General features: G+C 36.8%; 1 protein-coding gene across 6 annotated transcripts in view; it reads right to left on the bottom strand.

Moving 5' to 3' along the window:
* The window catches only part of DLG2 (discs large MAGUK scaffold protein 2), a 2,272,173-nt gene that overhangs the window by 1,291,876 nt on the left and 958,719 nt on the right, over nucleotides 1-21,578 (bottom strand). The window contains exon 1 of one of the 6 annotated variants that reach the window (XM_030918838.1): nucleotides 15,551-16,196. The exons of the other annotated variants lie outside the window; for them this stretch is intronic. Coding sequence (XP_030774698.1) covers nucleotides 15,551-15,652 — 102 coding nt within the window. The 5' untranslated portion in view covers nucleotides 15,653-16,196. Of the gene's footprint in view, nucleotides 1-15,550; nucleotides 16,197-21,578 lie in introns of those variants that run through there. 6 annotated transcript variants of the gene reach the window in all.

Here is a 21,578-nt window from a genome sequence, read left to right as displayed (position 1 = left end):
AACTCACACCCCTACCTCTAGGATACTCTATGTTCACAGATGCTGATTCTTAAATTATTAGGAGTCTAAATCTGAGTTCTGCAAAGTTTTGTTCTTCTGTAAAGTATTTAAAAGAAGAAACAACATTTCACTTCAGAGTATAGTTTTCAGAGTTTGGCAGACTTGAGTTTGAAGAGCAGTTTAGCCCATTTAGCTCTATAAACCTATGGAACATTATTTATTACTCTGGGCCTCTAATTTCTCATTAGTAAAATGGGACTACCATCTAGACAGTCATTCCTTCATGTATACAACAAATATGAATAAGCACCTACTATGTGTGAGGTATCATACTGAAAATTAGAGGTAAAGTGATACATAAATAAGAGATAGCCCTGTCCCTCATGGAGTACACAACCCAGATTTTCTTCATGTAGCCTCAAATTCACACCAATATAATGGCTTAAAAATATGAAAATATGAATAATTTTGCTATTCAAATGGCTTAATCATTATTGATCAGAGTTTTTCCTAAGTAATTAATTCATTAATTGTGTTACTTTCACAAAGCACTGTCATTTCCCACTTCTTAATTTGTTCTTCTAGACAGGAACCCTGGTTTAAGTTGAATCTACAGGTAGTAAGTGGTTAATTCATATATATATTATATATGTGTATATATATATTTTAAATTTAAGTAGGCACATGAGCCTGCACACATGTGCACACACTCATTTCTAGAAAAAGATTTGAGGTGGCTTGCTAGTTAATTTAAGAACAAACTTTTTAGCTGGTTGCTCTTAGCAACAGTCTTTAGCAGTTTTGCCTAGTTGGCCAGAATGATTTTTTAAAGGGAATAAATCATTCAAAGTAGTTTAATTAACAAATGGAAAATAAATGACTTACTTCAGAAAGGCTTACACAGGGACTGGGAATTCTAGTATAGTTGGGATGGAGAAGACAATGGTGCTGAGAAGCCGCCTACACATAGGGGAATTTTCCAGAGTTCTCCTTTCCCTAGACTAGTTCATGCCTACATGTCTAACAAAGCCAGAAGACCAGAGCACCATGGCTGACAGGTTCCTGTGGCAGCACTGGAACCAGGCCTCATCCTACAAAATACAGGACCAACTCTTCTTACCAGTTCTATTGCAAATCATTCAATTCTATTGAAGACATTGGACCATACATGGATTCTAAGTCGGAGAGACAAAAGTTGCTTATTTTATAAGCAATAAAAGCAAAACATATCCTTTCCAGCTGGCACAAAACTATCGATTGTTTTAAGATGGATTTAAATTAACTCAAAAAATAAAGGCTACTATGGGAATTATGTTTACAGACCTTCATGCATCCATTCATTCTTCACCAAGTACTTATCAACCAACTTCTAGGTCTCAATCTTGGTGACCAAGGGATTCATTTATTTGTTCATTCAATATATATTTATCAAATACTTCATTTTCCCTCTGCTGTCACGGAGTTCAGTAGAAATTATATGCAGATAAAAATACCCTAAGAATGAAGTATGATGGGTGTCATTATTCAACAGGTCCTTCTTTGAAATTAACACTAGATCTCAATTGCCTAAATAATTAAACAATAGATCATATAAAGCATTCATTCAACAAACATAATAAATTGAGCTTATGTTGTAAGCACTATAGCAGTAGCTAGGTGTTCTGGATGTTACGTCCCAGACTCTGACACCTCATGCTATTTACAGCCTTGTGACAATTGAGTTCAATGTGAAGGAAAGAAGTCCATGACACCACGTGAGCAGAGATGATACAAAGTCCAGGTAGATCTTCCATGAGGAGACGATACAAATTGAGTCCTGAAGGAATACTATTAATATTTCCTTGATGGCCTCCCTCCTTGGATAAAGTCCATACCATTATAAGGCATTAGGCAAGTGTAGAAAAGGATCAATACTGTATTTGCTAAACACATGAATGTTCTTGTTGGCAATAAGTAGAATATTTATATGCAACGATTAAATAATAGCATAAGGTGCCAACACAATTCAGAGCCAAAAGCAACTATACAGAGAGTGCCTTGGGGGCTCTGAGCAGCCAGATTATATACAAGGAAAGGTTTCAAACTGTTCAATAAGTCAGGATTACTCATTTGAAACTAAGCAACTTTAGACATACTGTATAAATGATTTCATTAATATTTTCTGAGTGATACATTGAAACATCTTGATTTAACACAATTCAACATAGAATTAGATGAAATGGAACTGAGTCTGTGATAGGTAATAAGGATCTTCAAAACCATCATCTGTGAAATACAACATCAGGTCCTGAACATTAATACCCTGGTACTGATGAAACTTACTTTGGAAAACCGGCTTCTCCAGACAGAAAGCAAGAAAGTAGTCTTGACTTGTAACTAGTAAAATGAGCAAATAAACAAGAAAACAGAGAGAGGAGGAAAGAAAGAGAAAGGAAGGAAGGAAGGAAGGAAGGAAAGAAGAAAGGAAGGAAAGGAGGGAGGGAGGAAGGGAGGGACTTCTATAAATCTATTTAAGTCTATTCATTATCTCTTACTTTGCTACAAATTTCATTACACTGGCATTGAAGTTGCTATACAGTTTTCCAAAACTGCTTCAGAGAGAAACTAAGTAAAGTAAAACACTGTCAATTAAATGTGAAGACAAAAAGTTAATCTAACAACTGTAAAGGAAGTCTAGAGTTTTCCAGATAGACCTCTTCTGTAAAGTTATATTTAAGGGAGACTTGTAAACCAATGCCAAATGCTTATTCAAAATTGCAGAACACCTAGCTGTGATAGTGAAAAATAATACATTTCAGACTATCCTTTCTGGTCAGAAAAATTTAAAAGTTATCTTCCTGAGTCCAAAGAATGGAGCAAAAAACATGAATAAGGGTCTGGCAACATCCAAAAATTGTCCAGGCCTAGCAAATACAGCTCCACAAGCAAACACCTAGAGTTTGAATATTAGTAGAATTCTGTTTAATCTGAGATCAAATCTATAAGTGATTTTTATCTGTCTCCCCAGAACCCAGAACATTTACCACCTAAGCTATCTTTTTCATTCAGATATATTTTTTTCATTCAGATATATTTGACTCCACAAATCTCCTCTGTAGAAGTAGCAGGGTTTTGGGCACCTGCACATTCTTGCTGAGTTTCCTGGCTTGACACTAAAAGTGTAAATAACTGATAATGGAGGTGTACATGAAACTAATTTAACTGGAAGTATCAAGGTAATATCCAGGTCCTGGACTTCTGAAGTGGAATGTAAAAGAATAAAAGAGAAAGCCAGAAGTGACTTCAACTGGCCTAATTACATACTCTTATCCATTTTAAGAGTACAACAGGCTGTATTCCCAAGCTAGGAGCTAGATGAAAGAGGTTAAAAACCAGAGGAAAGAAGAGACAAATATCCTGAAGTCATTCAGCTCTACTTCTGCCCTTGTTATCTGAAATATTTGTCAGTCTTCATTGCACAGATGGAATTTTACCTGAGAGTATGCATTAGCTGAGCCCTCTGTACTATGTATACTCTGGCTTTCAAGATTCGACTAGGTAACATGGACTCATTTTGATCATACAAATATATAAATGAAAATTGTGGGGCAAGCACCAGCTTCTCCCTTTGCTCTTTGTAGCATCCCAGAAATACATTGGTTTAATGCTTTGGAAGCATGGTCAGTCCCTGAAAAATGCTCAAAGAGGGACAAATAAGAAAAATAGAGACTTCCCCTGGACTCAGAGTCAGAAACCTGGGCTTAAACCCAAGTGCCATGACTTTGGGCTTGGTCATATTGGGCAAGGTATAGCCAAATTTAAGCATTAATATGAAAGGAACTTTAATTTGGGGCCATCTAGTCTAGCCCCCAAATAGTTCTTTGATCATCTGAACAATATTATGGGGAAATGGTCTTCGGCCTGATGCTTCAACCTTCCTAGTAAAGAGAATTTTCACTTTAAGGTGACTTAGTGTTCTTGTCTATAAAAATATCTACCTCACAGAGATGTTGTATTGGGGGATAAAAGATAACTAGTTTACAAAGACTTTCTATATAATAACAATAAACATTATTTTAAAATATGAGTAAGATCAAGATTGAGAGTACTTTCTAAATTGCCAGATATAATCATTACAAAGAGATAAGTTCTGTACACAGCAAGCAAATACACAATCCCCATTTTTAGTGTCTTAAACTTTATGTCCACTTTCATCTAAGAACCTTTTTGAAATTCAATTTAGTACTTCTATTAGAAGAACAAAGGTGCAGTTTGCATATTCTGGGTTTCCTATTTATCTATAGCTACACTGTTTTTTCTTTGCAAACTTTTCAAGATAAAAAATTTAAGGCCGGGCGCAGTGGCTCAAGCCTGTAATCCCAGCACTTTGGGAGGCCGAGACGGGTGGATCACGAGGTCAGGAGATGGAGACCATCCTGGCTAACACGGTGAAACCCCGTCTCTACTAAAAAATACTAAAAAACTAGCCGGGCGAGGTGGCGGGCGCCTGTAGTCCCAGCTACTCGGGAGGCTGAGGCAGGAGAATGGCGTAAACCCGGGAGGCGGAGCTTGCAGTGAGCTGAGATCCGGCCACTGCACTCCAGCCTGGGCGACAGAGCAACACTCCGTCTCAAAAAAAAAAAAAAAAAAAAAAATTTAAAACCCCAGAGCTCTAGAAGATGCTTGTTCTCCCTTTAGCCAAAACAGGCATCCGGTTTCTATAATAAATGAGATCATAGCATCCCCACTCATACTGCTGTAGCTAAGAACCTGTCAGCATTTTTATTATAAAACCCTTTTCTTTCCTCTGGCTTGAGAGACAAACCATAGCAATTGTTGGGGAAATAGTTCCAGAAAAGGGCAATGCACAAGTACAGAAAGAAAATGTCTCATTTTACAAAACTCATAAAGGGTGCATTTAGGAATTAGGCAGGCCTGCAGAATACCAAGGAACATTTCTTTTGGATGGTCATCTGGCCTTTTAAATAAAGAAAATAAAGTTTACTAATATTTAAAACAAAATTTTCTCAGGCAGCAGATGTTAGGAAAAAAATTATCTAGTTGAATATCGTCAGGCACCAATACGTCTGGTAACAAAAGCTATAATAACACACACATTACTGAATCTGTGCTCACATGGAAGCTGCTTTGAGGGTAGGGAGCATTCTCTAGCAGACTCTGAAGTGAGATAGTGGGGATGGGAAAGGTTATGCCAACTACTTCAAATCGGAGAAAATAGGATATATTAATAATATGCTAGGGATGATAAATGAAACCTTATCTAGCAAAGTGGTGGTACTTGGTGAATACTCAGCGAAGGAAGATTGAATATAGTTAATATATGATCTGGTTTACACAGTTAACTCTTTTCTTTCTCACTTGTGAGTTTTGGGTGTGAACATGAAAAAGCTTCTCTCTAGGTTATTTCATACTATGTTAATGCAAATAAAAGTGAAAAGAGAAAGGACTACATCTGAGAGAGTAAGAGAAAGAAAACTAACAGGTCTTTAATGACTACTACATGTGAGACATTGTATTAGTTACTTTCTTGTTTTATTGGTATAACAAACACATTAAATATATCTTATCTCTGTCATATAGATGAAGAAACTAGAGCTCAGAGAAGTGAAGGGGCTTCCTCAAAGTCACAGGGCTAATGGTTCAGTCACAATATTTTGTAATGCCAAACTCTACCCTCAGGACTTGCTTCTTATATCTATGTTTGCCTGCCCAAGAGCACACTCAGAGTATCTCTGCTTGGTACAGAGGGTAGAATAGGATATATAATCTAACATTCTCTCCCCCTCTTCCTCCCTCCTTTCTCCCTTCTCCATTCTATCCAAGGGGAAGGCGTACCTTCAATGCCACACTACTACTTTCAACACTTCTTAAGAAGTGTTGGACCATAGAGATCAATTATAGATTTGAATAGAAAACCAAATTATTTTTTTCCTTTCTGACATAGTACAAGGTTTTAAAAATCCCAGATTTAGTTTGACTAACTTCAAAAATCCTTCTCTATACCTAAAGACATCATTGGTTCTTTTGCCCTCTCATTAAATTCTGGAGTAGGGCCTTCCAACCTACTGAAGTAGGAGACTGCTTTTAAACTACTGTATAGTCCCTCATATGATATTAGTTGTACTGACGAAGAGATAGTGTCACATAGCAATTAATGACTTCCTAAATGGATCTATTTTGAATAGTGTATAGATTAATTCATGTAAAGTCCTTAGACTAAAACACTGCAGGTGGTGATCACCCAAAAAGGGTGAGTCCAATCTGCTCTGTGAGGATTTTTTCCATGTGCATTCCTTAGCCATAGCTCACCAGCGAAACTGAAAGGTCCCCAAGGCAGAAACTATTTTACCATGTTTGAGTACTAACCTAAGGTGCCCACTATAATGTTAAGCGCAATATATATGCTCAAGAGAGAACTAGAAATTGATTAATGGACAAGTGTACCTACATTTCTCCAAGTGGAGATTTTCACCAAACCATAATGAGGATACTTGAGACATGGCTCCAAGAGAAAAATCGAAGTCTCCTACCCTTAGATAATAAGTCAACCGACATAAAGCTGCCATCTTATTTGAGAACTTATAAATGTAATATCATCAATTATTATTTGATAATATGATAGTATCATTATTTGCCATATGATGCAGTGATATCATTAATCCCTGTCTGGTTTAATCCATAATGTGGATATTAAGGCAGTTGCAGTGCAGTGGACCAGCATTTTAGAGATAATGACTGTTTTTAGTGTGCTCATTCATCAAATTAAATAATTTAAACTACTTTAGGAATTTGGAAAAAAACTTCAATAAAGATAATGCAATGAAACCCCATCAAAATTATGTATTTTATATTAGGAATTATGCACACACACACATGCACACACACACATACACACACAAAATGGAAGTTTCAAAAATATTACTTTATTTATAAGATTTCCAGAAGCCATCATTTGGGACACTATTCTTATCCTATCTGACATTATCATTTAAATTTATATAGAAAAAATATTATTATGTTCTTTATAATCACTGAAATATGTAATGTGTTCATATATCTGACAAGTACATTCATGTATGTGTGTGTGTGTGTATATATATATATGTATATATATATATATATATATAGCTGAAAAATCATTAGTTTTAAATGTTTTCTACTATGGTATCTCTGGAAGTATAATCTGTGACTTATAATAAAATATATCTATAACCTTATGAGGAAACAATTTTAATATCAATAAGATAACCATGGCATGGAGATCTGACTGCTTTTATGATTTATTAGCTTCTCTGTACCTTACTAGGCAAGAACGGCTTATTAGCGATGACACAGCCAGGCATCTCACCCCAGATACTAGCTGTATTAGTCAGGGTTCTCCAGAGAAACAGAACCAGTAGAAGATAGATAGATAGATAGATAGATAGATAGATAGATAGATAGATAGATAGATAATCAGTCTATCTGTCCTCTCCCACCCTATCCCCCTCCACACACATATGAATTGGTTCCCATTATTATGGAGGTTATGTCCCAAGGTCGGCAGTCAGCAAGCTGGAGACCCCAGAGAGCCAACATGCAGTTCCAATTCTAGTCTAAAGGCCTGAGAACTGGGAAAGCTGATGATATAAGTTCCAGTACGAAAGCCAGCAGGCTCAAAACCCAAAAAGAGCCAAAGTTTCACTTCAAATCCAAAGGCCAGTAAAGGTCAATGCATCAACTCAAAGCAGGCAGGCAGGAGAAGTTCCCTCTTACTCAGGCTTTTTGTTCTATTCAGGTCTTCAGTTGGTTGGATGAGGCTCACCCACATCATTAGGGAGGACAATCTTCTTTATTCAGCCTACCAATTTAATGTCATCCAGAAACAATCTCTCAGATATACCTAGAATAATATTTGACCAAATGTCTGGCCCAGTGAAGGTGACACATAAAGTTAACCACTACATCAAGGTAGCACATTAAGTAATGCCTAGTCTTTATTTCAGGGAACATGATCTCTGGGAAGTTTGATAACACGAGAGGTTAAGTTATCAAAGACAATTTTTAAAGAAAAGTGACAAACAACAAAATAGGCACCATTTATTTTTTCACTTCTACATTCAGTAAACATTTATGAGCACCTGTATCACTCACTCATTCAATCAACAAATATTTATTAACTGCCTTCTGTGCAATAGGCATAATTATATTTACTGGATCTTCCAGGCATTATACTAAATTAATATAATATGGCCCTTGCCCCTAAAATCCCTACAGTTTAGATGAGCAAATGGATAAGCAAACAGAATTTTCAACTGAATATTACAATTAGGATACAATTATAAAGTATTACATGCCATAAGAGTCCAGGGGTAATGTAATTCAAAAGATCCTGGGAATTATTTCACCATATGTATTTTATTTAAAACTTTACCTAGACACCCATAATTGCATACAAGGCAAAAGACTTCTTAAAGTCTGAGCTCCTTCAGGATCCTGAATTCTGCAAATCAGTATTCCCTTTCTGTGAACATACTTTATTGATGTCATAAAAGTTAACACTCATTTTTTATATTCAGGGTTTTTCTCTCAAATTTTCTACTATTAAAAATAAAAACTGTAAAAGACCTAGAAGTGGCAAGTATATATTGTCAAAGGGAACAAAAGGTCCGTGCAGCCTGCTTGTTTGGGACATCAGCACCTGTTTAACTCCTTAGCTCATTTTTCATTTTCTCTTTCTGGGTCAGGTATCATCTAGGATTTTTGTTTTTGGTGTGAATTATATAAACTTCCAGATTCTGCCTTTTGTAGCATTAGAAGATTTCAACAATGCATTGGTAGGTTAAAATACATCCAATTTACTGATAGGTGAATTTCTAAGTGTTTAACACTATTCAGTTGACTCTATCAGCAATCTCCATCTTCTCAGCAATATGTAAAGTGGTTTAATAACATAGAAAGAAATCCACATATTTTATAGTTACCACATACCAGGTATTGTGCTAAATGTTTTGATATGTGATATATCACTTAATTTTTACAACAGTCCTGAAAGAAGGGTGTTATTTTTCCAGCTTCTTGCAGATAAAACTTGTCAGTTTCTCTTTTCTCACCTTGATTTCCAAAACTTCTAGTTCAGAGTTAGAGGTCATGACGTAGAAAGAGTAACATTGAGTTAGAAACGAGGAGACCTAGTTGTAGCCATGACTCTGTAACTTGCTGTATGACCTTGAGTAAGTCACCTCCTGTCCATATGATTTAATAACCTCATGTGGAAAATGATAGTGTGAATACTATGAAAAATGATGTTTGGATCAAACTCCTCTCAAAAGAAATTCTTGTACAATAAAACTGACTCCTCTGATCAATGTGCCTTACATTCAAATTCAGGTGTGCATAAATGACATTTTTGCAAATTGACTCATAGCTTAAAGGCACTTAAGCATAGAATCATGCTATTTGAAAGAGTACCAAAATTATATTGGAAATGAGTGTAGACCCTAAATCTAACCTGCTTAGGTTCAAATTTTGGCTCTGCTATTTAAGAGCTATATGTCTTCGGGCAAATTACTTAAACCACCTGTGCCCCAATTTCCCTATCTGTAACACTAGAATAACTACTATACCCATCTCAAAGGGGCACTGTAAAGATTAAGTGAGTTGACATTTCTGAAAACAGTATCTGACAGCTGGTAGCAGGTCAGTGTGGGTATGTGTTGAGAGAGAAACTGAAGTCTTGGCAATGTAAATAGCTGACTCCTTAATGTGCCAATTTTAAACATTTGGATTTTTTGCATATTAGGTAATTTTAAGGTGATACAAAGCAATATAGTCATGAGACTCCTATTAACTCAAAGTCTAACAGAGTTTTAACCCTATTCAGGAGAAAAACTAGACTACCTCTTATTTACAAATCCATAAAGTAAAGATGAAGAATGTGATGACATACAAAGTAGCCTGTGGCAGTACAAATTTATATAACTATGATTAAAATAAACTTAGAAATACCCATCATCAAGCATCTTAAATTATTTTTAAAAATCTGACTTAGTAATTTTACTTATTCTGTCCTATCCAAAGGAAATAATTTTAAATCCAAAATGACTTATTCCCCAAGATGTTTATTTTATTTTTAATAGTAGAAAATTTAAGGGGAAAAAAGCCAAAATATCAAAAGGATAGTTAACTGTTATTCAGCAATTAAAATACATTCACAAAGCCTAATATAAATTTAAATTATTCAAATGCAAACTCAACATGATTACAACAGCATTTTAAAAATAAGTCACGTATAAACCAAGGAAACCAAAATAGTACTGGAAAACTAGGAAAACAGACACTGGAATATTAAGTTTTTACATCTAGTCCTCTGAAACAAAAAGTATTTTCTAAAGTTTGTTTTCTGAATTTCTGTTTTTTCTAATGTATTTCAATGAACATATATTACTATAAAATAAAAAAATACATATACTAAAATTGTCAACCTTTGGCAATATTCAAAATACGTAAAGGGAAACCACCCTGCTAGTGACAAAAAAAATACATAATTATATATAAATTGATGGCTCCTCTGCTACCACGAATAATTTATAACAAAATTGGCCACATTTAAATAAACAAATGGGCAAACAAAACTACTTCTCTGCCACAGAGACTGTCTAGGCCGGAAAAAGGGGTCTGGGAGAGGTGGAGAAAGCCAGAAGGTTCCAGGGAACTGTCCACCAAGGAGGTTCTGACAGGCCCTCTGATCTTGGGGGTGTATTAGAGCACCCTCTGGAGGCTGGGAGCCCACAACCCATTTCCCCTTTCTATCTCTCTCTCTCTCTCTTTTTTCCACCCCCCCCCATCTTTCCCTTCCCATCATTCTGTTCTATTTTCCTTCCTTCCCTGCTCCTTTTTCTGTTTGCCTGGTAACTATGGAGATCGGAAGAAATAACACTTGTAAAACACCTAAGATAGTGTATATATGTTTAATAAAACCAAATTATTTTACCCTTTCCTTTTGCTTTTTTAGTCCTTGAACTCATCCCTTTCTTTTGATTCTCTCCTTTTTTTGTTTTTCCATTTTATTCCATTTTAACCTTCCCGTTACTCTCCCTGTGCTCTCTTTTGTGAGAGTCACCCCGTAGAAGAAAGGCAGGCTGCTTTCTGGAAGATGACTCCTTTTCTTTGAGGGTTAAGGAAGTTACAAAATGTCCAAATATTCACCAGAAAACAAAATTTCAGGACTCTAACATTTTCAAAAACTTTCCCCTACCTTAATATATAACAACAATATTGAATATACCTGATGTGTCCTAGGGGCTTCACAGTGATTCAGTTGAGCTGTTATATTAACAAATGGCTATTATGAGAAAGAAAAAGGTGCTCAAGTTTTAGCCACATTTCTTTTAAAATTGTAAATATTTAAAATATACAACATAATGTTTTGATATAGTGAAATGGTTACTACAGTCAAACTAATTAACATACCCTCTATCTCTGTTACATTCTCTGTGTGTATATGTGTGTGTGTGTGTGTGTGTGTGTGTGTGTGTGTGTAAGAATACCTAAAATCTACTCTCTTTTGTCTTAGAAATATTGGGGAATAAAAAAGGGGAATAAAAGAAGGGAGATACACACACGGACTGTGGACCTTTGCAATGCAGCTATAGACAAGAAACAGGAAAGATAAATACTATTTAGTCTGGCCCTTGAAATTAAATTCAATACTTTGATTTTTGTGGATGGAGAAAACAGTTAAGTGAAGGTAAAGTTGATGCCTATTTTCTGATAATGACATAGAAACTACTATGAGAAAAAAATAACCTTTTAGGAGTCCTCCTTCCCTATGGCAAGTTCATTCCCATAAATTACCTTGTGAATGTGTTAATGGCATATGGACAGGGGCAAAAATAAATAAATAAATAAAATAAATAAACAAATAAAAAAGTTGGTGGGGAAACTGATATAATAGAAAATCTTTTTATGGAACAAGGTTATTTTGGTTTCTCTCATGAGAACTTAAGGTTAGGTGGGACAGTGGGTGATCTGTATTTTAATAAAGGAAGTGGAATTACTTCCTTAATTGGCTCAGAATTAATTTGTGGAAGAAATGGTGTTGGACTTACATTTGTATCTCTAATGCCCATCATAATGCCTAGCACAGGAAGACACTCCATGTTTACAGTCATAAGTCATATAGTCAGTTAACTAAATTGAATAGCTGTCAGGATGCAACAAGAGGGATCCTGGAGATGGCTAAGTAACAAAAGAAGATAACTTTTGAGTGTCTAGCTTGAAAGCTCAAATTATTCCGCATCCTTCAAGCCATTCTGAGATAATTAGAGCAAACAGTTTTAGTGTTTTTGAAACTGACACTCTGGCCTACACATGAAAATGGTTTTAGACTTTGCCATATGCATATCTTTCAGGAAAGGAAATAAATATCCATCCTAATACTCTTATTTTCACACTTATTAGGTAATCTTGAAATGACTGTAGGTTTTTGAAGTATCCTTACTGAAATCTGTGTCTTCATGATTTTTTCAAAAATTATTTAAATTACATTTTAATTACTAAAAGATTCAGTGAAAATCCTTTATAATTTTTTTCTTAAATCAATATTGTAAGAAATGTAATCATCTGCCATATCACTTAAATTTGAGACCAAAGGGAACAAGATCAGTTTATTGCTATGCCTCCAGTGTGTAGCATTTCTTGTGTGGTTAATAAATATTTACTGATCAAATGGAATAATAGTATAATTTGTTCATTAATTTTCATAAATGTACTTCATTTTCTGAATGTCATATCAATATATAAATGGTTCCTATATTTCATATAAACAGCATAGAGCAAAGAAAAATAACTTTGGGAAAAGTAATGATTGATTTCTTAATAAAGATGAAGAATTTATGAAGAGAACTATGTTAATAACAGTGGAAGCAGTTTCTCCTATAAGTAATAAGCCCACTTCAGTGGAGCTATGAAAATAATTAGGGCCATATAAAAGCAACAATCATTTGATGAATTTATACATAGTAAGTACTGCAGGCATCTCATTTAAATGTTATTTCTCACAATGACATAGTAATATATACTGCAGTAGTTATTACTATGGCCACTTTACATATGAAGAAACTGAGACTTACATAAATCATATCAATAGTAAGTACAAAATTTAGCTTTGAAGTTTAAGCCTGATGTGAGGTAAATTTTCCGTATTATTTTCTGTTTTCATCTGTCAGATAGTGTTGAAGAACTTCACTAGGAGGAAGGCTACAGTAGGAAGTCCTAATACTCTTTCCATATTTAAGATTATAAGGTAGAATCCTTATGTCAATTCATCTATAATTATCCTTCTGTTAAGTATGGTTATAATATAATAATTGATCCTGTTATAAAGGGATTTGAGAATTATCTTATTCAAATACTTTGTAAAATAAGATGGGTTAGAGTCTCTAAAAGTATTATTTTATTTTCACATAGCATTAATTTATTTTTCAAAAAATGATGTCTGCCAACACACATGACATAGGTGTTTCACTCTATTGACATGAATCTCTCTCATAAAGTGAATTTGCTAAACCCAAACACCAAAAGTAAGAGAACTTAAAGAAAGTTAAGTAATGTATTTCCTTAGCCTAAAAAAAAAAAAAAAAAAAAAAAAAAAAAAAAAAAAAAAAAAAAAAAAAGTGTGTGTGCTTGTAATTATTTTAATTCCCTCCAATATGGTCTGAAAATCAGGTGAAAATATAACAACATAAAAGAAACTTGTCTGTAAATGAACTTGAAGGGTTGAATGCATATTCAACAACATTCTCTACACCAATGGCTTATCTTATTTGATTATTAGCTTGTGTTTAATTTCCCTTGACAAATAATTCACCTTTGTTAATAATCATTTAGCACTGCAAAGTAATTCTTGTAAGTTCATGGGAATGGATTTTAAACAGTAACCATTGCAAAGATGCTACTGTAAATGCAATTGGGAGGGTGAATAAAAGCATGAGGTAGGGGTGGCAGGTTGTATGGGAGAGAACCTAACTCCTTAGTTACTGGTGCTGTTCATTCACATACACCTTTCCGACAGTGATGAACACACAAACCTTCAACAATTCTAAGACCTCTTTGGGGTTTCAAAAGGAACAACCAGCTACTCTTTAGTACAGGCAATATATTTTTTAACTCACCCTAAAGTGTAACCTATCATATTGAGTAGAAAAACATAAATCTCTGGCAATAATATTATAATTCAATGACTTCAATGAAGACCTAATCAGAGATTGTTAGAGCTGGCAGGTGCCTCAGAGATAATCTCATCCACAGCCCTCATTTTACAGAAGAAAATCTGAGGCCCAGAGAAGAGACATTCTCTAGGCATAGCCAATATAAGACTTAAAATCCTGACTCCCAATTTTTCCATTAAGCTTACACCTCCTATGAGCGCTACCCATGAAGTTCAGAGTGTGTGTTTCATTAACTTTACTGCCTAAGGTGCTTACCAGCTGTCCAATCCAATCTCTGTTATCTTTCAGAAAAATAGGTATAATGTGATACATATTCACTTAGAGAAGTCAAACTTTATTTCAGATGAAGCAGGCTCTCTCTCTCTCTTGCTCTTTCTCACTCTCTCTCTCCTTAGTCACCATAGTAGCCACATGAAGTGTTTTATATAAATAAGCTGGACGAATCCACCGGCTTTTCACAACAAAAAGAAGTGAAGACTTGTATCTTACAGTAACAGGACGTGCACTCAGGCCATTAGCCGGCTTAAACCGTTCAAACACCAAGTTCTATGCATCTTTTTCAGGGAGTGCATCATCAGGTCCAACAAGGAAGCCCCGTGAATATATTTCAGAAAAGGAGCAATGAATGATAACCTGTTTTAAAAACCTTCAAACCTCATTTCTTTGGGAACACCAATCACTTTTACAAAAATCTGGGGTGGGACAGTTATTCACTACAAACTTCACTGAGTAACTGCGCCACCTCTTGATAAAATTTGTTTGTTGATTTCAAGTGGATTGTATAAAAGGGAAAAGCACGCAACTGGGGGCAATCTGAGCCTAGCTCCAGATTTTCTGTCTAAAATAAAAATAAGCTCTTTATCTTAAAATATGTCACATTGCAAATTGATGTGTTCAATTTCATCTGGAGTTCATCCACCACCCCACTTACTCCTGCTAGTTGGCCCAGTGGGTTGGGGCTCTAGGTGGTAGTAACCTGAGATGAGTTCAGAAGCTCCCAAATCAGCAGTCGGGAGCCCAGTCACTAGCAAAATGCACAAGGAGATCCCAAGCAGAAAGCCACCCAAGGTGCCCATTTCCGAGCCGCATCTGCTCTTACAGCTTCTGTATGTTAGAGATCAGGGTCCCATCACTACTGAGTTATCGGCCCAACATCGGACGCCAGAAAATCAGTGCTATCTCTTGGCCCCCAAACCCAGCTGGCTCCCAGAGAGAGCAGAGCAGTCGCAGCAGCTTCTGTCACTCTCCCAACAGGCAGAGACATAAACAAGCAACAAAAGGAATTGTTCTCTCCCCCGAGGGAGGCAACATGCATTAAAAAGACATGAACCTCGTCCTACCTTGCATCCAAACATCAACGATAAAGTGTTGTTGGTGCAAGCAACTTTGCAGTGGCAAATCATTGGTGTAAAACAGTCAGGGTCCTTAACAACAGGGGACATTCCTTCCGGGCTGCGGCAGTGGCAGCTCGCTGGGGGACCCAAACGCTGTGCTCGCCAGGCACATGGAGCGACAGCCTAGACCGAGCTGCTGCTTCGATCACTGCCCCCTGCACCCGCCGTGGCCATCCCGGAGCCCCGGTGGAAGCAACGCCGCGGGCAAGTACCGAGCCTCTCGGGGTCTCCCTTCCCTGGGGAACGAGGCGTGTGGGGGGAGGGACAGAACCAAGAAAGAATTTTTCCCCCTACGGTGAATTTGGGGGAGGTAAAATAAAAATAAAATAAAATAAAAATAAACCATAAAAATAAAAGGAAGCGAGGCACTTAGAGGAGGGTTCAAAGGAGGTGGGGCAGTATTAGCATGTAAAAGGATGTGCCCGCCTACTCTCCCCAGTCACACAAGATTGTCATGCGAGCTGAAGGGGGCTGAAATTATTTCCTCTGAAGAAGAAGAAGAAGAAAAAACATACTGCAGCTCCCGATTTGGTAAAAAGCCAGTGGCTTGCTGCAATCCAGAGTCACTGTGGGGAGCGCTGGCCGGGCAAGTGGGGTGGGAGGGAGGGGCTGAGAAAGGGAGGGAAGCGCGGTGCTTGCCAGCCTGGTCCTGCCTTTGGGTGCTCTTGGTGCCGCCAAGGAGTCCCCAGAGTGGGAGCACGGGACCTCCCCGCACTGACGTGACCCCGAGACTGCATTTGGCCCCCACCGCTAGAGCCACCCGAGGGTAGAAGACCTCCGAGGCCGACTTCCCGGGAAGGGAAGGGAGGCCCGCGCGGAGCCCTGAAGGGAGCATCCTCCTAGCCCTTTGACAACAGCATGCCTTGCTGGGGGCGGTCGGAGGGCCAGCAAAGAAATCTGGGGTAGAAAACAGGCTCAAAATGATTTCGCTGGTGCCCTACGCCGTTGACTTCTGGGTCAGCGAGCCCACTCACTCCCTGGGTAGGGAAGCGGCCTCAGAACCAAGGCTTTATTTGACATAACATTTATCAAACTCAAAAAAGAAGCGTCTGCCCCTTCCCCACCTTGATGTCTCTGAGGCTCCAGGAAACCCCAGAAGTAGTACTTATGTTGTTCCAGAAGTATGAATGATAAGACTGATGGATGCTTTATTGTTTGTTTGTTTTTTGTTTTTGTTTTTTGTTTTTAACTGAGGCTGTCAAAATTGCAAAAAGACCAAAAAAAAAAAAAAAATCAGCATGTGGCTGGCTGGCACAGCTGCAAAATTGCTTATGGAAGACAAAAACAAATGTGATAAGAAGGGTGTGGGGTAGGAAGTGGGTAAAACTAGCACTTTTTGGGTGCCACCTGGATGCCTGGCACTATGCCTCACAGATGGTTGGTAGAAAGAGAGCAAAACATCAGAGTTTGGAATCAGATTCTGGCTCTGGTGCTAGATGTGGCTTTGTGTAAGTCACTTACATTATCCAAACTCCTGTTTGCTTACCTGTAACTAGCAGGTGTCAACCCCTAACCTAAAGGGTTGTCACGAAGACGAGACAGATATATTGACCAACACATTCCTGTGGTAAGCCCCAGTACATGGTAGCTGCTCTTACATAGCTTATTTCATTTCTTAGCTTAAGAGGTAGATATTATTCAACATATTTTTTCTAGGGGAAGAAACTGAGCCCCTTAGTGTTTTATCACTTGCTCAAGTCACATAATCAATAAGTCTGAAGGTTAGGTTCAAAGAAAAGTAGAGGAGAGTTTAGAAAACAGCATCGGCCGGGCGCGGTGGCTCAAGCCTGTAATCCCAGCACTTTGGGAGGCCGAGACGGGCGGATCACGAGGTCAGGAGATCGAGACCATCCTGGCTAACCCGGTGAAACCCCGTCTCTACTAAAAAATACAAAAAAACTAGCCGGGCGAGGTGGCGGGCGCCTGTAGTCCCAGCTACTCGGGAGGCTGAGGCAGGAGAATGGCGTAAACCCGGGAGGCGGAGCTTGCAGTGAGCTGAGATCTGGCCACTGCACTCCAGCCTGGGCGACAGAGCGAGACTCCGCCTCAAAAAAAAAAAAAAAAAAAAAAAAAAAAAAAAAAAGAAAACAGCATCATGAGAGACATAACGCACTTCTCCAGAAACACTGTTCCAAAATATTCAGATTTATTTGGGAAGGATTAGGGCTGTCACATTTACATGAATATGGTAATTCTAAGACTCTTTCCAATTTGGTGTTAAATTCAGAAATCCCACCTGAAATACAGGAACAACATAGTCCAAAGTATCCATAGCAAACTGACCACATCCTCCTGATGCGGTTCCATCAGAATGCCAGACCATTTATATCATAAACTAATAAAAGCCTCAATATCATGGTATGCTTCCTCCTTAGAAAGTTTAAATGTATTGGTTAGAACAAAAGAACATACCAACTTGCAAATCATTAAGTCAAAGACAGTACCTTATAAAGTGCCTTTGCCCCACCCATATCCAAAATACTCTCCTTTTCTCTCCCAAGTTGATGGAAAATAAACCTGATTATGTCATAATTATCTATGATGCTTATTATAAATATGGATTATGAAGCCCAACCCTACATTTTCATCCTATAGGCCAGTAGAATGTCAATAAATCTACATTCTAATCAGGCCCCTTGTGAGAGGAATGCAATTCCTCCTTATGAAATAAGACTCATCTGAAGGAAATTCAATATGGAACAAAGTATGAGCAAAATTCAACATGGAAAGACCCTCAGAGTTGAGTTATACCTGGTTCTAACTGTAGAGGGCAGCCATGCCTAAAGTTTTGGGATTCTTACACTAAGTGCAGAAGTCCTTGCCTAGTAGATATCTCCATTAGGAATCAGTACTGATTCAATCTAATGAATAGCTGGAGGCCGCTGGGACTCAGGAGGTCTAATCTATAAGTTCTTAAACATACTAGGTCACATTTTAGGAGCAAAACTCTGGTCTGAGGCCTTCTGTGAAAATTTAAAGTCACATGTATAGATTAAGTATATCCCTTACTATTTTATTCCTTTATGTTAGCATAAAAAGTGTGATTGTGTGAGCACTTCCACCTACAGAGCATCTATAATTGTGGCTGGTTTTTCCAAGAGAATAGATTCTAAAAAAGCTGTACAATATTTCCCTTATTCATTAGCCTATAATTTGGATTTCAAACACCCCAAAAGTATTGTATGCTCTATATTGTGATGTTCCAATAATATCTAACACAGTCTTTCCCTAATGAATTACCCAAGCTAAAGCTGACCTCCTATTCTAGGGCAGCATTAAGGCTGCTATGTGCAAGTTATTCCCCATTTTACAGTTTGTGCTAGTTTAAATAGATAAAGTGAAATGACAAAATATAAAACAAAATGTATATTTCATTTCCTTGACTTTTTATGTTTAACTTTAATCAGTGAGAGTTCATTTCTCTGTATGTGCGTGTATATGTGTTTATCTGTTATCCATTTATATGTACTAGAGAAAATGCTTTCCCTTAATTCTCCTCTCCAAATAACAACTCTGGGGTAAATTGAAGGGGAAGATGAGGGGAAAAGTGGTTTCCATGACAATGCATTCCATAGTTACAGCCAGTAACCACTGTTGTTAAAATAAATAAACCACTGCCACTGTTACCTTAAGATATGAACACACTGCATTATTTGTTTGAAAAGCACTAATTTGAGAGTGTACTTGCATGGGGGTGTACTGCAATATTTTTAGGAGATATTACTAGGAAATGCAAGGAGATGACGCATTCATTTTTATAGTCAAAATAAACTATTCTTAATTAGACATTTCAATGATTGATAAAATTTACAGTTCCTCCTAGTAATTATCACTTTTATAAAATGATGCATCACGACAATACACTATTAAGCATTTCTCCTAATGACAACTTTCCTCAAAATGGACTCATAATTACAAAAAACAGGATTATCAATAAATGTAACCAGGGTTTAATTTTAATCTTTTATTTATTATTGTTATACTTAATCAGAAACTGGGACACAGTAAGAGATATTAGCTAGTTATTCATCTTTTTTCTTTGTTGATTCTTTTCATAGCAATTTTTTAAAAAGAGGTTGTTCATGTTGCAAGGGAAAAGAATAGATTGGCTACTAGGAGCCATGGTGCTGTTTCCTACTCTCTGTGTGACTTTGAGCAAGCTACTCAGCCTCTCTAAGTTTCAATTCCCTTTTTTATTAAGATGAAATAGGTATACTAGATTATTTCTAAGTTTGCTTCCAACGTTGAAATTCTCTGAGTGATCTTCTAAATATGATTTTATGAATGTAAAGAAAATTTGAGAAACCATTTTGTTCAGTTACCTATCTTCAGAAAATTCACTCTTCCATAACATTTACTATTTGATAGGCACTAATATCATGCTTGCTATGTCCACTGTTCCGAATTCCACAGAGTGCTAGAGCCAATCCTACTCATGATGGCTGGTTATGTGTAACTCTGTCTAATTTCACATTCAGTGACATCATGCTGGTAGCTTTGAATCAGTCATGAGAGAGTATTTACACCACTTAAATGAACAAACATTACAATTCAGGACTTTTTTCTGCAAAACAATTTTACCAGTACAGCACTGATCTAAGTACTTTAACTACATTAACATTTTTAACCATCACAATCACTCAATCTTACCCAAAAAAGGAAAGTGAATGACAGAGTGAGAATAATGCCCAAGGTAACAAAATTGTTATACTAATCAGCTAAATGAATCAAATAACAAAAATAGTTTTGATGACTTTCAATCACAAATGTTTATTTCTTCCTCATGTTAGATGTACTTCATAGCTTAGCTATCATTCTAGCCCATGTTGTCCATGGACAGAAGAGTAGCCTCTATAAGTAGCTTCTGTTGCATGGAAGAGTAACCTCTATCTAATGTTCTCATGGCGGAAGGAGAAATGATCAATGACTGAATATGCAGTGAATCTTAAAACATCTGTTCAGACATTAAAAACATCTTCTGTTGCATGGAAGAGTAACCTCTATCTAATGTTCTCATGGCGGAAGGAGAAATGATCAATCACTGAATATGCAGCGAATCTTAAAACATCTGTTCAGACATTAAAAACATCTTCCAGCTTACATTTTATTAGCTAAGGAATGTCATGTGGCCAACCTGATGACAAAGGTTGGGGAAAGATAATTCCTTCAGAGCGAGGAAAGAGAGAATACTGATAACAGTAATATAAGACACTATGGCTTATCAAGTGATAGAATTGAGATTTGAAGTCAAGCCATCTGATTTGAGGATCTAAGCTCTTAATAAATAGACTATCCTGGCTATCACTTATAGCTAACATCTTCCAATTTTTCATCTACTGTCTATAATAGTGTTTGTTATTTAGTAACTCTTTGAGGGAATTCTCCTTTATGACCCCTATAAAGAAAACATAGTGTTTAGGTAACACATGAACTTTGGAGACAATGAAGCATATAAGGTTTTGTCATTATTAGTTGTGAGATTTCAACCTTTAAATCCTTTTCCATCTCCTCTACCACTGTAAATTGAAGTCCACTTATTTCATTTAATCTTTAGTAGAGATGTTTTCATGTAAGTGGAACATTGCATTTTTATCATTGAGTTTCCCGAAACATGTAAGGCAGAGAAGAATATGAATGTCCTTCTGCCATCACTGAGTTTACAAACCAGTTGACTAGGTTACTCCGAAATGAGAGTAATGAAACTCTTCCTTACAGTAAGAAAGTATATACAATTAAGAACTAATAAATATACTCAAAGTCCATACGAATGCTTGACCAACCTAGTTTACTTATCTAAGCTACCATTTCTTGTTTCGTAAAATGGTGATAATACTATAGCATTGCTATAAGGCTTAAATGAGATAATGTGTTACAAAATGCCAGTCATCTTTATCTTGTTTGTATTAGGCACTCAGTAAATTATAAGGGCTTTGTGTCACTTTTCTGTTTTTTTTTTTTTTTTTTTTAATGAAAG

The sequence above is a fragment of the Rhinopithecus roxellana genome, chromosome 15 (genome assembly GCF_007565055.1).
Source record: "Rhinopithecus roxellana isolate Shanxi Qingling chromosome 15, ASM756505v1, whole genome shotgun sequence".
In the NCBI taxonomy this organism is placed as follows: Eukaryota; Metazoa; Chordata; class Mammalia; order Primates; family Cercopithecidae; genus Rhinopithecus; species Rhinopithecus roxellana.
The sequence above is the reverse complement of the archived record's forward strand: the minus strand, read 5'-3'. Positions and strand labels throughout refer to the sequence as shown.